Below are 13721 nucleotides of genomic sequence, written 5' to 3' on the forward strand. Positions count from 1 at the left end.
CCACAGCAAGGTTGGATAAGCGGGCAGGTCAGATAACACGGAAAAAATACAAAAAAACACAAAAATTAAAGTAGGCTAAATGAGTTAAACATTTAATACAATACAAATCAAATTAGACTGAATAGATATTTACTGTGTAAAGAAATTAGTAATTGTCTTTTGTTTGCCTGCTTTTTTTTTTTTGCCGCCAAATCACGTAGTCTCTTAACAAGTAAATCCTTGGTAGACGATGTTTCCTCCAGTTGTTCTACAGATTTTAAAGCAATTTCTAAGGCCTTGTGTCCTTCGTTGTCAGAAATCTTGGGCACACTTTCCTCCACTACATCCACTTCTTCGTCTTCTTCCTTTTTGTTTACCATGTTGACTATTTCTTCATCTGTCACTTCAAATTCTTCATCTTGGACAATCCATTCATTTATGTCATCTTCTGTGGCATCAGCACATCCCAGGAGTTTTCATAACTATGAAAGCAGGGTAGTATTTTCTGGTTCAGTCTGCTGCTGTAGATTTTCATCATCTGGAGAATTTTCTTTATTTTCCTGTAGTAAAATTTTCCAGGATTTTGCAGTTGTATTTGCTCCAACACTCTCCCAAGATTGGGCCACATCATAAGCTATGTCTTTCAAATTAATACAGCACAACTGCTCTAGCATGTCTTCTCCCTTGTCCATAGCATTAATTAAAGAGGAAAGCTAGTTTCTGCGGTAGTTTCTCTTCACTGTCTCTAAGGTCCCTTGGTCCATAAGGACGTGTCATTTTGAGGCAAAAACATGGCCTTTATATTTTGATCTTGAAGTTCATCTTCATTAGGATGACAAGTGGCATTGTCTAGAAGCAACAGTGCTTTGCGGGGCAAGTTGTTGGCTTTCAAAAACTTTTCAGTTTGTGGCACGAACTCATTAAAAAACCATTCTTTAAAAATGTCTGAGATCATCCAATCATTTTCTTGTTGTTGTAATATTTCACCGGTAAAGCATTTTTAGATACATTTTTAAACGCTCTCGGTTTTTTTTGCTTACCTTTCATAGACAGTTTCATTTTCAAATTTGGCTGTGGCGTTACTGCATGCAAGAATTGTCACTCTTTCTTTACTATGTTTTTTAGTCTGGTGCTGCCTTTTTGGCCTTTGACGCTAATGTTTCTTCCGGTAACATTTTGTAATTGAGACCAGTCTCGTCGCAGTTAAAAATTTGATTGCCTGTTCAGTTTTCCTTGTCCAATGTGAAGTTTATTCCTAAACAGTTGAACAGCTTCAAAATTTGCTGAAAGCTTTTCACCACAGACATTAAGTTGCTGAATTCTGTATCTTTTCTTCCATCTATCGAGCCAGCCTACACTAGCTGTGAAATCAGGTTCACCTTCGTTTAGTTAGTTACAAAACTTTAAGGCTTTTTCCTGCAAAATAGGTCCCGACATGGGTACTCCTTTATCTCTACGTTGAGTAAACCAAAGCAACAAAGCTTCATAATCACGTTTTTTCATGGTTTTCCAACCTTCCAAAACAGCCGAGGTTGCTCGCTGAGAATACCACTTCTCAATTTCATTGCGGTTCCTTTTCCGGTCTCCAACTGTTGTTTACCCAACGATACAATCTTGCACCACTTTTAATAAAGTTTCACCATTGTCTATTTTTTTTAAAAGCTTTAAGTTTTTCTTCCACTGAAACGACCACCTTTTTCTGTTTTGAAGTCATCACCACAAATTTTTACAATAAACAAAGTGCAACACGTTCACTCCACCACATATCTAAGTTAACATTGAGGAGTGAGGAGTAGCAGACGGCAATAATGAACTGAGTAGCAACAAACAACACATTAGTCACTGACCTGTTGTCGGCTGGTGCACGGCCGGCGCAGTTAAAGGGTTGGGTAACACAGAAGGTTGGATAACTGAAGATTGGATAATCAAGACTCTACTGTAGTTATGATGTCACACTCATTGGAAGCAGTTTGTTGTTATGAAGTACTGCATAGTCTTCGTTCTTTAAGCCTTTGACACATTCTGTTGTTCGCAGATGCTGGTGTATGAACTGTATTTTGTTGTCGTAAATGGCGCATTTTCTTTGCAACTTACGTTTTATTGTGGTTCTTTCCTCTCGTTTATGTTTTATTGCTGCAGTATTATTCTGCAATAACAGGATACAGTAAACTCCTTGATTAGAGTATCAGTTCTTAATAGTCAAAATTACAAAAATGTAGATGAAAACTGAAACAATGAAAAATTCCCATAATTTTAACAAATTCCTGGGTTTTTCCCGGATGAAAAAATTCCCGGGTTTTTCCTGGAATTACCAGTTGTCCTGGGGAATATACACCCTGATATAAGACAGACATCAACAAAAGCAAAATAAAGATAATGAAATGTAGTCGAATTAAATCAGTTGATGCTGAGGTAATTAGATTAGGAAATGAGACACTTAAATTATTAGATGATGTTTGCTACTTGGGCAGCAAAATAACTGATGATGGTTGAAGCAAAGAGGATATAAAATGCAGACTGGCAATGGCAAGAAAAACATTTTTGAAGAAGAGAAATTGGTTGACACTGAATATGGACTTAAGTGTTAAGAGGTATTTTATGAAAGTATTTGTATGGAGTGAAGCCATGTATGTGACTGAAACATGGACAATAAATGGTTTAGACAGTTAAGACAAGAAGAAAAGAAGCTTTTGAAACATGATGCTACAGAAAAATGCTGAGGATTACATGGGTAAATCACGCAGTTAATGAGGAGACACTGAGTTGAGCTGGGATGAAAAGAAATTTGTGGCACTACCTGATTAGAAGAAGGAATCAGTTGGTAGGACACATTTTGAGACATCAAGCAATCACCAATTTAGTATGGGAGGGAAGTATTGGTGGTAAAAATTGCAGAAGGAGACCAAGAGATGAATAGAGAAAGGAGATTCAGAAGGATGTAAGCTGTGGTAACTACTTGGAGATGAAGAAGCTTGCACAGGATAGAGTAGGACGGAGAGCTGTATCAAACCAGTCTTTGGACTGAAGACGATGACAACAACAACAACAACAACAACAAAAACAATGGAGGCCTATAGATAGCAATTTTCCCCCATTCCATTTGCGAGAGGAACAGGAAAGGAAACGCCTAGTAGTGTTACAAGCTACACTCCACCTATGGTGGCTTGCGGAGTATGTATGTAAACGTAGATGTACATGTAGATATGAAGATGAAATGAGAAAATAATGTGAAGCTTAAAGAAATACACCTATTTACTCTGTAAATGGAAGTAACTAACAATGAAAGCTATTACTTGTGTCTGACACAATCAACAAGTTACCTGGTAAAGCTAGAACGTAAAATTACAAAACACATACGGAGTGACTACAAAGAAGTAATTATGTTTTTTTACTCTGTTAGCAGTTCAACATAAAAAACTGAAGATTTGTGTGTAATTCTTCAGTGCTTGCAGCTTTTCTTTGGCTTCAGTGTGGAAATGGATAAAAGGTTATTCCTGCTCCTAAAATTTAATTTTCTTTTACATTTACAATTATCAAGTAATTAAATCAAATAACAGATTCGTGTAACTTGAAACTATCAATAAAGAGTGAGGTTTGAGAGCTTCAATGCTTTCCAGAAAAAGTTGCAAAAGATATCTACCTATTTTAGAGTGATTCATTTATAACTGTAGCCTACTGCTTTACCTTGAGATCTACTGTTGTAAGTTTTATTTTACTGCGCATTCCTACACTGAGGCCAGTTTGCAGATCCCTTCGCCGCCTTTCCAGCTTTTCATGTAATGCAGTGATTAAATCCTGGACTTCTTTCTCTAAAGCAAGATATGGACCAACTTTAGCAAGCTGTGCAGAGAATGGTCCAAAACAAGCTTCCACAAATTGGCTGCAACATACAATCAGAAAGTATTTCAGTTACTTGAGTAACACATGCTGAATAGAAAGCATTAGTAATACTTTTTATACCTCACAATTATGAAAGAAGTTACAAAATCTCTGTAGGATTATTACTTCCTGTCTCATCAGATACATATGATGAAAGATACACTGAAGAGCCAAAGAAACTGGTACACCTGCCTAATATCGTGTAGGGTCTCCGGGAGTACACAGAAGTGCCGCAACATGATGTGGCATGGACTTGACTAATGTCTGAAGTAGTGCTGGAGGGAATGGACAGCATGAATCCAGCAGGATTGACCATAAATCCATAAGAGTATGAACAGCATGTTGCAAGGCATCCCAGATATACTCAATAATATCCATGTCTGGGGAGTTTGGTGGCCAGTGGAGCTGTTTGAACTCAGAAGAGTGCTCCTGGAGCCACTTTGTAGCAACTTTCTGGATGTGTGGGATGACACATTGTCCTGCTGGAATTGCCCAAGTCCATCGGAATGCGCAATGCAATGGACATGAATGGATACAGCGATCAGACAGGATGCTTACATACGTGTCACCTGTCAGAGTCGTATCTAGACATATAAGGGATCCCATCTCACTACAACTGCACACTCCCACACCATTACAGAGCTTGAACAGTCCCCTGCTGACATGCAGGGTCCATGCATTCTTGAGGTTGTTTCCATACCCATACATGTCCATCTGCTCGATAGAATTTGAAATGAGACGCATCCGACCAGGCAACATGTTTCCAGTCATCAACAGTCCAATGTAATTACTGAGGGGCCCAGATGTGGTGTAAAGCTTTGTGTCATGCAGTCATCAAGGATACACATGTGGGCCTTCGCTCCAAAAGCCCGTATCAATGACATTTTGTTGAATGGTTTGCACACTGACACTTGTTGATGGCCCAGCATTGAAATCTGCAGCAGTTTGCAGAAGGTTTGCACTTTTGCCACATTGAACGATTCTCTTCAGTCGTCATCAGTCTCGTCCTTTCAGGATCTTTTTCGGGCTGCAGTGATTCCCATGGTACACTCGTGAAATGGTCGTAGGGGAAAGTCCCCACTTTATCGCTATCTCAGAGATGCTGTGTCGACTATAACACCGTGTTCAGACTCACTTAAATCTTGATAACCTGCCATTGTAGCAGCAGTAACTGATCTAACAACTGCATCAGACACTTGTTGTCTTATATAGGCACTGCCGACTGCAGCGCTGTATTCTGAATGTTTACATATCTCTATATTTGAATACGCATGCCTATACCAGTTTCTTTGCCACTTCAGTGTATGAAAAAGATATAAACAGAATACAATGAACATTTTTGTGAGCTCTGTCCGAGAAAATATTACAAAAAAATTAAGAAGAACACATATTGACCATTGAGAAGCTGCTGCCCCCCGCCCCCCAATCTGGATTACCTGGGTTGGTATGATAAGATACATAAATACAGTTTTAAAAAATCTGAGTAAGGGTTTATTTTGATATGTCCAAATAATGCAAGGAGTAACAGTAACCACTGTTCAAGTAGTTGAGATGTTGATAGTCAACAGACACATAAACAAAATTGAAAATGTTTGTAAGCTATTGGACAATGTCCTCTCTTGAAGTTAGCTGACTAGCAAATTCAAATTCCTATGCCTTATGAAAACAATAATTCTTCATTACTCTCATCTAATCATTATATTGAAGAGCTTAGATTTGGATGAAATTTTCTTCTTAATCTGTTCAAAGTAAACTAGAGTTCCTTTGTAGTCAAACTGAAGAAACACATGTTTCCACTGTTTTAATTGCCATTCTGCTTTTGTGTAAACTGAATAACCCAAGTTTTCCTACAATTTTAAGCAATGTCAAAGCAATTAAATTCCTTTTAAAATTAGTAAAAGAAGAGTGGCCACTACAGACCTCTGATTGTTGTGGTCTTCAGTGCGAATACTGATGCAATTGTCCATACTAGTCTATCTTGGGCAAGCCTCCTCACCTCTAAATAGCTACTGCCAGTTACACCTATCTGAATGGGCTTACTGTACTCACACTTACACCTTTCTCTACAATTTTTACCCCTCCCCCTCACCACTCTGTCACCAAACTGGTCTCAACCTCCTTTTAGTCAAGTTGTGCCATAAATTTGTTTTTCTGTCAATCTGATTCAGTACCGCCTCATTAGTTAAGTGATCTATCCATCTAATTTGCAGCATTCTTTTGTAGCTCCACATTTCAATAGCTTCTATTCTCCTTTCATCTGAACTGCTTATCATCGACACTTCAGTATGAGACCAAACTCCACACAAAATACCTCCTGAAAAGACTTCCGAACATTTAAATTCATATTAGATGTTAATAAAATGTTCTTTTTAAGAAATTACTTTATTACTATTGTCAGTCTACTCTGCAGATCATCTCTACTTCAGCCATCATCAGATATTTTGCTGCTGAAATAATAAAATTCATCAGATGGTTTTAGTGTCTCATTTGCTAATCTATCAGCATTATCTCATTTAATTCAGCTACACTTCATTACTCTTGTTTTACTTTTGCTGAAGGTCTTCTTACAACCTCTTCTTGAGATATTATCCATTCTCCAAATCCTTTGCAGTCTTTTACAGACCTACAATAATAGTGACAAGTTTTTATCTTCTCTCTCTGAACTTTTATTTCCCTTAGCAAATTCCTTCTAGTTCATCCAAAGTTTTCTCATTGTACATACAAATAATATTGGGTATTGGTACAACCCTGTCTCTCTCCCTACTACATCTACATCTACACTCTGTGAACCATCATGAGGTGCACGGCGGAGGGTATATCCTATTGCACCAGTTATTAGGGTTTCTTCCCATTCAATTCACATATGGAGTGCAGGAAGAATGATTGAATACCTCCGTGTATGCAGTAATTACTCTACTCTTGTTCTCACAATACCTACATGAGTGATTCATAGGGCATTATAATATTTTTCTAGTCATCAGTTGAAACTGTTTCTTGAAACTTTGTTAACAGACTTTCTCAGGATAGTTTACATCTATCTTCAGACCATTCATGCTTCCATTCTATGTATACATTCAATACCCCCCCATTAGTCCTATTTGGTATGGGTCCCACGCACTTGAGCAATATTCTAGAACTGGTTGCATGAGTGATTTGTAAGCAATCTCCTTGGTAGCCTGATTGCATTTCCTCAGTATTCTATCCATAAACCAAAGTCTACACCTGCTTTACTCACAACTGAGCCTATGTGATCATTCCATTTCATATCCCACCAAAGTGTTACATCAAGGTATTTCTGTGAGGTGACTGATTCAAGCAGAGGCTCATTGATATTACAGTCACAGGATACTACTTTTTTGTTTTTGTTTTACTTTTCTGAACATCTAAAGCACATTTCCCATCTCTGCACGACTTTGATTATGAAGATCTGACTGAATATTTATGCAGCTTCTTTCAGACAGTACTTCATTACAGATAACTGCATCATCTGCAAAAAGTCCCACATTACTATTAACATTGTCTGCAAAGTCAATAACATACAAAATGAACAGCAAGGTCCCAACACACTTCCCTGGGACACACCTGAAGTTTTTTCTACATCTGACAATGATCCTCCATCTACGATAACATTTCGTGTTCTTTCTACCAAAAAGTTCTCAATCCAGTCACAAATTTTACATGATACCCCATGTTATTGTACTTTTGACAATGTGTATTTGTGGCTCTGTGTCAAATGCTGTTTCGAAATCAATAAACTTCCCTGGGGCACACCCGAAGCTACTTCTACATCTGACGATAATTCTCCATCCACAATAATGTATTGTGTTCTTCCTACCAAAAGGTCCTCAATCCAGTCACAAATTTTACATGACACCCCATGTGATTGTACTTTTGACAATATGTGTACAGGTGACTCTGTGTCAAATGTTGTTCCAAAATCAATAAATAATTCATCCATCTAACTGCCTTGATGCAAAACTTTCATTAAATCAGATGAGAAAAGTGCGAGTTGGGTTTCCCATGATCCATGTTTTTGGAATCCATGCTGGTTGGCATTGAGGAGGTCATTCTGTTCAAGATGTCTCATTACGTTTGAGCTCAGAATATGTTCTACGAGTCTACAACAGATCAATGTAAAGGATATTGGACGATAGTTTCACGGATCACTTCTACCATCCTGCTTGTAGATGCTTGTGACCCACGCTTTTTCCAAGAACTGGACACGGTTTTTTGTTCAACGGAGCACAACAGATCATAATTAGTAGACAGGCTAACTCAGCTGAAAATTCCACATAGAATCTGACACAGATTCCATCTGGACATCTGTTCAATTTTAATGATTTCAATTCTCCTGGGTTTTTGTTTGTAAAGGAACATTTGAAAACAGAGTTAAGCGTTTCAGCTTTTGCCTCACTTCCCCATTCGGTAGGGCTGGACACTAACTTTGGAGCCACTAACGGCCTTTACGTATGACCAGAATTTTTTTGGGTTTTGAGAAATATCATTTGACAATATCCTACTCAATAGTCATTGAAGGCATCATGCTTAGCTTTCTTGGCAGCCAAACACATCTCATTTAGTATCTCTCTATCTACAGTCCTGTGCTTTGTTTTACACCTATTATGCAGTAGTCTCTGTGTATTTAGAAGCTTCTTTACAGTGACTATATACCATGGATAGTCCCTCCCATTATGAACTGTTCTATTGGGCACATACTTACCCAGTGCATGTCAACTATTCTTTTAAACTTCAGTCATAGTTCCTCTACATGCTCATTCACTGTGCTGAATGTTTCCAGTTCCTCGCTGAGATATGAAACTATTGATTTTCTAGCTAGCTTACTGAACATATACATCTTTCTGCTTGTTTTAGTCATCCTTTGTACTTTGGTAATCACTGCTGCCACAACCACATCACGGTCACCGATACTAGTTTTGATGTGGACATTCTCAAAGAAATCAGGTCTATTTGTTGCCATTAGATCCAATATCTTTCCATCATGAGTGGGCATTTAGTAAAGTTTCACAAGATGTCTCATCATGCCCATCACTAACAAGACTGTAATTTCCTCAGTTGATTGTTAAATGGCTAAAGTCTCCAGTAATGATTACAGCACAGTTGGGGAACTTACAAGTGAACTGAGGTGTTCTCCAAAGTTTGAGTTACATCAGGAGATGAATCTTGTGTGTGATAGAAGGATTAAATTATCATTTTATGTCCACCCCTGTTACTGAGCCTTGCCCAAACAATCTCACATGCAGCTTCAGTTTCTATCTAGGTGGATTTGAGGTTCTTATCTACTGTGAGAGATACACCATCTCCATTTCCCATTTGCCTATACTTTCTATATATACTTAAATTTTCTCCAAAAAGCTCACTGCTAGCAATTTCAGTTTTCAACCAGCTTTCTGTACCTAGCCCTATGTGAGCTTCACTGCTCTTCATGAACACTTCAAACTCTGGGACTTTGTTGTGAATGATTTGGCAGTTTACCATTAGGATTTTAATACTCTCACCTGTGGGAGACATTTCTTTCAGTTTTACACTGATACTTCTGGGTTTCCTACAGCTACCGTTATCTGAATTGGATGGAGAGTCGCTCAATATAAAAAGAACTTTCTCAATCACTGTTACCCTTTAGTGTCCTTTGCTTCTTGTAATTGCAGTTTGTTTTCTGTACAAATTGAAAATAACTTCAGGATTTCAGGCCGTGTATTCTAACCAATATTGTCAAAATTTTTCTCTAAATTTACAAATGGCATAAATATAGGTTTGTCTTTCTTCAGAATATCTTCTAAGTCACACGCTCAGTACGGCCTTGCGCGTTTCTACATTTCTCCAGAATCCAAAGTGATCTTCACCGAGGTTAGCTTCTAGCAGTTTTTCCATTCTTCTGTATAAATTTGTGTTAGTATTTTAGAACTGTGACTTATTAAACTTATAGTTTGGTAATAGTCACACCTGTCAACACCTGCTTTCTTTGGAATTGGAATTATTACATTCTACTCGAGGTTGCACACCCGGTGAAACACACTGCCTGACAAAAAAGTGAAGCACCCAGAAGGGCAGGAGGAAACGAAATGACACTTCAAGGATCGAGACAGTGTGTGACTTTATTTCTGCGATTACAAAATTGGGCCACGATTAAGAAGAACTTGGTAGTACAAACCCCCTATCGTAAAGGCCGGTACAGCATTTTCGATCTGGATGCATTCACCAATTTGATCAGTAAGGGTGTCAGAAAGCTGTCGTATCCTGTCCCGAGGAAAGCCGGCTGACAACAGTCATAACAAGTCCTCGGTAACCCAGATACCGGCACAGGAACAGAGTCAACGTCCGAGCCAGTCCCGTACGTCACTCGAGACAGAGCTGGGGATCTCGCCAGCCACGAGAGTACTTCACCGTTACACAGACGATTTCTCAGAGACACTTGCCACACGAGGAGCACCGTCTCGTGCGACTGCGATAATGTCACCAGAGAGGTAAAGGATGTACGATTTCTGTGACGTATATTATGCTATCAGAGTTCCCTACATTACTACTGATGACTCCCGGCAGTGTGAAACCAGGAGTAACAGTGCTGATCACAGCACCACTCCAAATGCGGCCTTTTATGTCATGGTATCAGTGACAGCCCAGACGTGAGATGGCAGTTCTCCAGTTGCGCCGCTACTAGTCTCTGAAGGACAGTGCAAATTGGTGCCAAACGCTGGGAGGAGCCAGTTACTCGCTTTTCGGACAACACGCTCAGACCAGGAGGCATTACGACGAGCCCGGTGCACGGTACAGCAATCTTCCACTGCGGTGTCTCGGCATTTCGACACGGACGACCGGAACCTCCACGGTGAGAATGCCTACCTCCGAGTTCCTGTGTGGCCTGACAGTGGGCCACTGTCACACCCGAGTGCCCCACAAATCTCAATATTGCCCAGTTCCACCATCTGGCCAAATGGAGATGCACAACGAGGCCCCTTTTGAGCACTGTCATTTGCCGATAACTCTGTCTCACACAAGTTTATAGCATCTCTGTGCCCTCCACAGCGGTCACTCGACGTCTGATGTTGTTTATGTCCCTTATGTACCCTAACAGTCTAACAGTTCTGGAAACGACACTAGCACACTTTGGTGGCCGTTCTGTCATAGAAAATTGCAGTTTTAATCATTCACATATCCACTGAGGTCAACTGTTTTCTGTTTTCCCAAGTATCTCAATAAATCTGAGGGAATGACCTCTACTCCACGGGTCTCGTTTCAACTTAGTCATTCAGTGTTCTGTCAAAACTTCTCACAGTGTACCGGCCATCTTATCTTCAATTAATTTCTCTTCCCTTTCTATACTGTTCTATCAACGTTCATTTCCCTTGGACAGCGTTTCTATACATTTCTTCCACCTTAAGGCTTTCCCTTCTTTGCTTTGTACTGCCGTCTGAAGTTCTGATATTCACACAGTTCCTTTTCTTGTCTCCAAACGTCTCTTTTAATTTTTCTATAGGCAGCATCTCTTTTTCACCTAGTGATGCATGCTTCTACAACCTTTCAATTTGTCCTCTAACCATTCCTGCTTAGTTACTTGGCATTTTCAATTAATCTCATTAGTTAGACATCTGTACAAGGGACATTCATAAATAACGCATAGTTTGGTATTACTTTGGAATGTTTGATGCAACGACAGTGAAAATTCCCTTAGCTGTAGTCGGAAGCTCAAGGAAGAAGCACAAATTTTTGTTTTTTAAGTGTGTACTCTAACATAAAATTGGTGAGAGGTAGAAATGGATCCTGCACGGGTCTCGGGTACTGTGACTGCTCAAGCCCAGAGGTCACACATCGAGATCGAAACTTTATGTAGCAAACACCCGACAGAAATCCACAGCGCATTAAGTGAAGCTTACAGTCGATTTACAGTGAACCGTATTATAGTTTCATGTTGGGTTAATCATTTTTGTGGTGGTCGTATGAGCATAGTTGATAACCCAAAACCCAGAAGGCCAAAAATGTCAACATATGAACGAAGTGTGAAACTTGTGTCAGATGCTCTCGAAGAAGATCACAGTGTGTCTTGTGGGGAACTTCCTGAAGCTATGGGAAGTGCTTTCTACCACTATTACCCAAGGCATTCAACAGATGAACAGAAATGGTGTGCCGAATGGAATAACAGAGTTTCTGTCATAGAGAAGCAGCGACACTATAGTGAGGACTGTAAAAAAGACATTAAAAAATGTGTAAGTAAAAACAATGTGTGCATCATGTATGAAATGTCCCTCATATTCTCTTCTCCTATTTCATTTGATACATTTTTATATTTTCTCCTTCTGTCAGTTTAATTCAGTATCTCTTGTGTATTCAAGGATTTCTACTGTGTCTTATCTTATGACTTATGTAACCCTCAGCTGCCTTTGCTATTTCACCTCTCGATGCTTCTATCGTATTCTTTCTCCCACGTAAGTCAAAGACTGCCCGATACTCACTTTGAAACCCTTGATAATCTCTGACTTCTCCAATTTATCCATGTCCCGTTTACATATTCCCTACATTTCTGCCATGTCTCCGTTTTAATCTGCAATTCCTAACCAATAATTTATGGTCAGAGCCCACACCTTCCCAGGAAATATCTTGCACTTTAAAATCTAGTTTAGAAATCTTTGTCTTACCATTGTATACAGTGAGGAAAAAATGCTGCACTTGGTTGGCAGGTGATTTCTCATCCCAATTTGAGACAAAAGTGTATCTAGCAAAACCTAGTCTGACCAATAGGCTGAATAGAAATGTGACTTAAAAAACAAGTCCCTGGTAATGATGTATTGTGAGACAAGGCAATGCCATGGGGAACCACATGCAGACTTGCCGATGTCAGAGTTGTGTTGGAGGTTTACATTGCCCCCCCCCCCCCCCCTCCCCCCAATCCGTTAGAGCATCAAATTGTATCCAATTTACACAATACAGTATCTTGTGTATTTCTTGATGTTATTCTTGTTTTTTTATTTAAACATTAAGACATAACATCAACTTCTTACAGACATAAATGACCACTTTCTTTTGTGTGTGACATAAATAAAGCCAACAGAAAATAATAGTGTATATATGTGTATCCAGTGAGGTACAAGAAACACAATAGGTAGGCTATACTAAATTGCACACCATGCTTCACACAATAATTCCATGCTGTATGTTTCACATACAGGCTTATCTTCACAGCACCAGAATATACACATACGAGTAATGTTCATTTTATAGAAGATGATCACTTTGAACATCTTGCACTTCCGAACACTTCACCACTCACGGGATCATGCTTGCTTGACCCTACATAACACATCTGCATCCACGTTTGCCAAAATGGCACACACACAAGCTATTAGGTCACGTAAATTCGTGGGTGGAGTGCTATGAACTTGCTGCATTGAATGTCCCCACAAATAAAAATCTTGTGGATTAAGGTCAGGAAAAGTGGAGGCAATCTGTTTCCCTGGAAATGCTTCATTAAATGGACACACCACACATTCATTCCGGAGTGTGGCAGTGCACCATCATGCAGAAGCACAGCTGCCACTCTAATGCGTCAGGCAAAGTATTACAAAGAAAAGTATGATACGGGGACATATTCAACTTGTCCACATGTCAATTGTGTTTCAACAAATAACAGCTGCTGTGGAGGTTGAAAATACCATCACAAGTAAAGTTATTTATAGAATGTTCATTATATTCCATTCGGTGCAAAAGCCATTCACAAAACTGTACTCATCAAATGTGCTCTTGTGGCTACGGGTGTCGTTAATGTGTAATGATACAGATGCGGTTCTTCATCGTGCAACACTTCGACAACCGGTCTTTGAGATATACGGAACTGCCTCGCAATATTGCGGGGA

The 13721-nt window shown here is 39.3% G+C and overlaps 1 protein-coding gene across 1 annotated transcript in view; it reads right to left on the bottom strand.

Annotated features, from left to right (window-relative positions):
* Positions 1-13721, bottom strand: part of LOC126237522 (uncharacterized) — a 797357-nt gene that overhangs the window by 69500 nt on the left and 714136 nt on the right. Inside the window, exon 21 of the mRNA XM_049947691.1 lies at positions 3664-3859. Within this exon, the coding sequence (XP_049803648.1) occupies positions 3664-3859 (196 nt within the window). The remainder of the gene's footprint in view (positions 1-3663; positions 3860-13721) is intronic.

Source organism: Schistocerca nitens, chromosome 2, assembly GCF_023898315.1.
Source record: "Schistocerca nitens isolate TAMUIC-IGC-003100 chromosome 2, iqSchNite1.1, whole genome shotgun sequence".
NCBI classification, from domain to species: Eukaryota; Metazoa; Arthropoda; class Insecta; order Orthoptera; family Acrididae; genus Schistocerca; species Schistocerca nitens.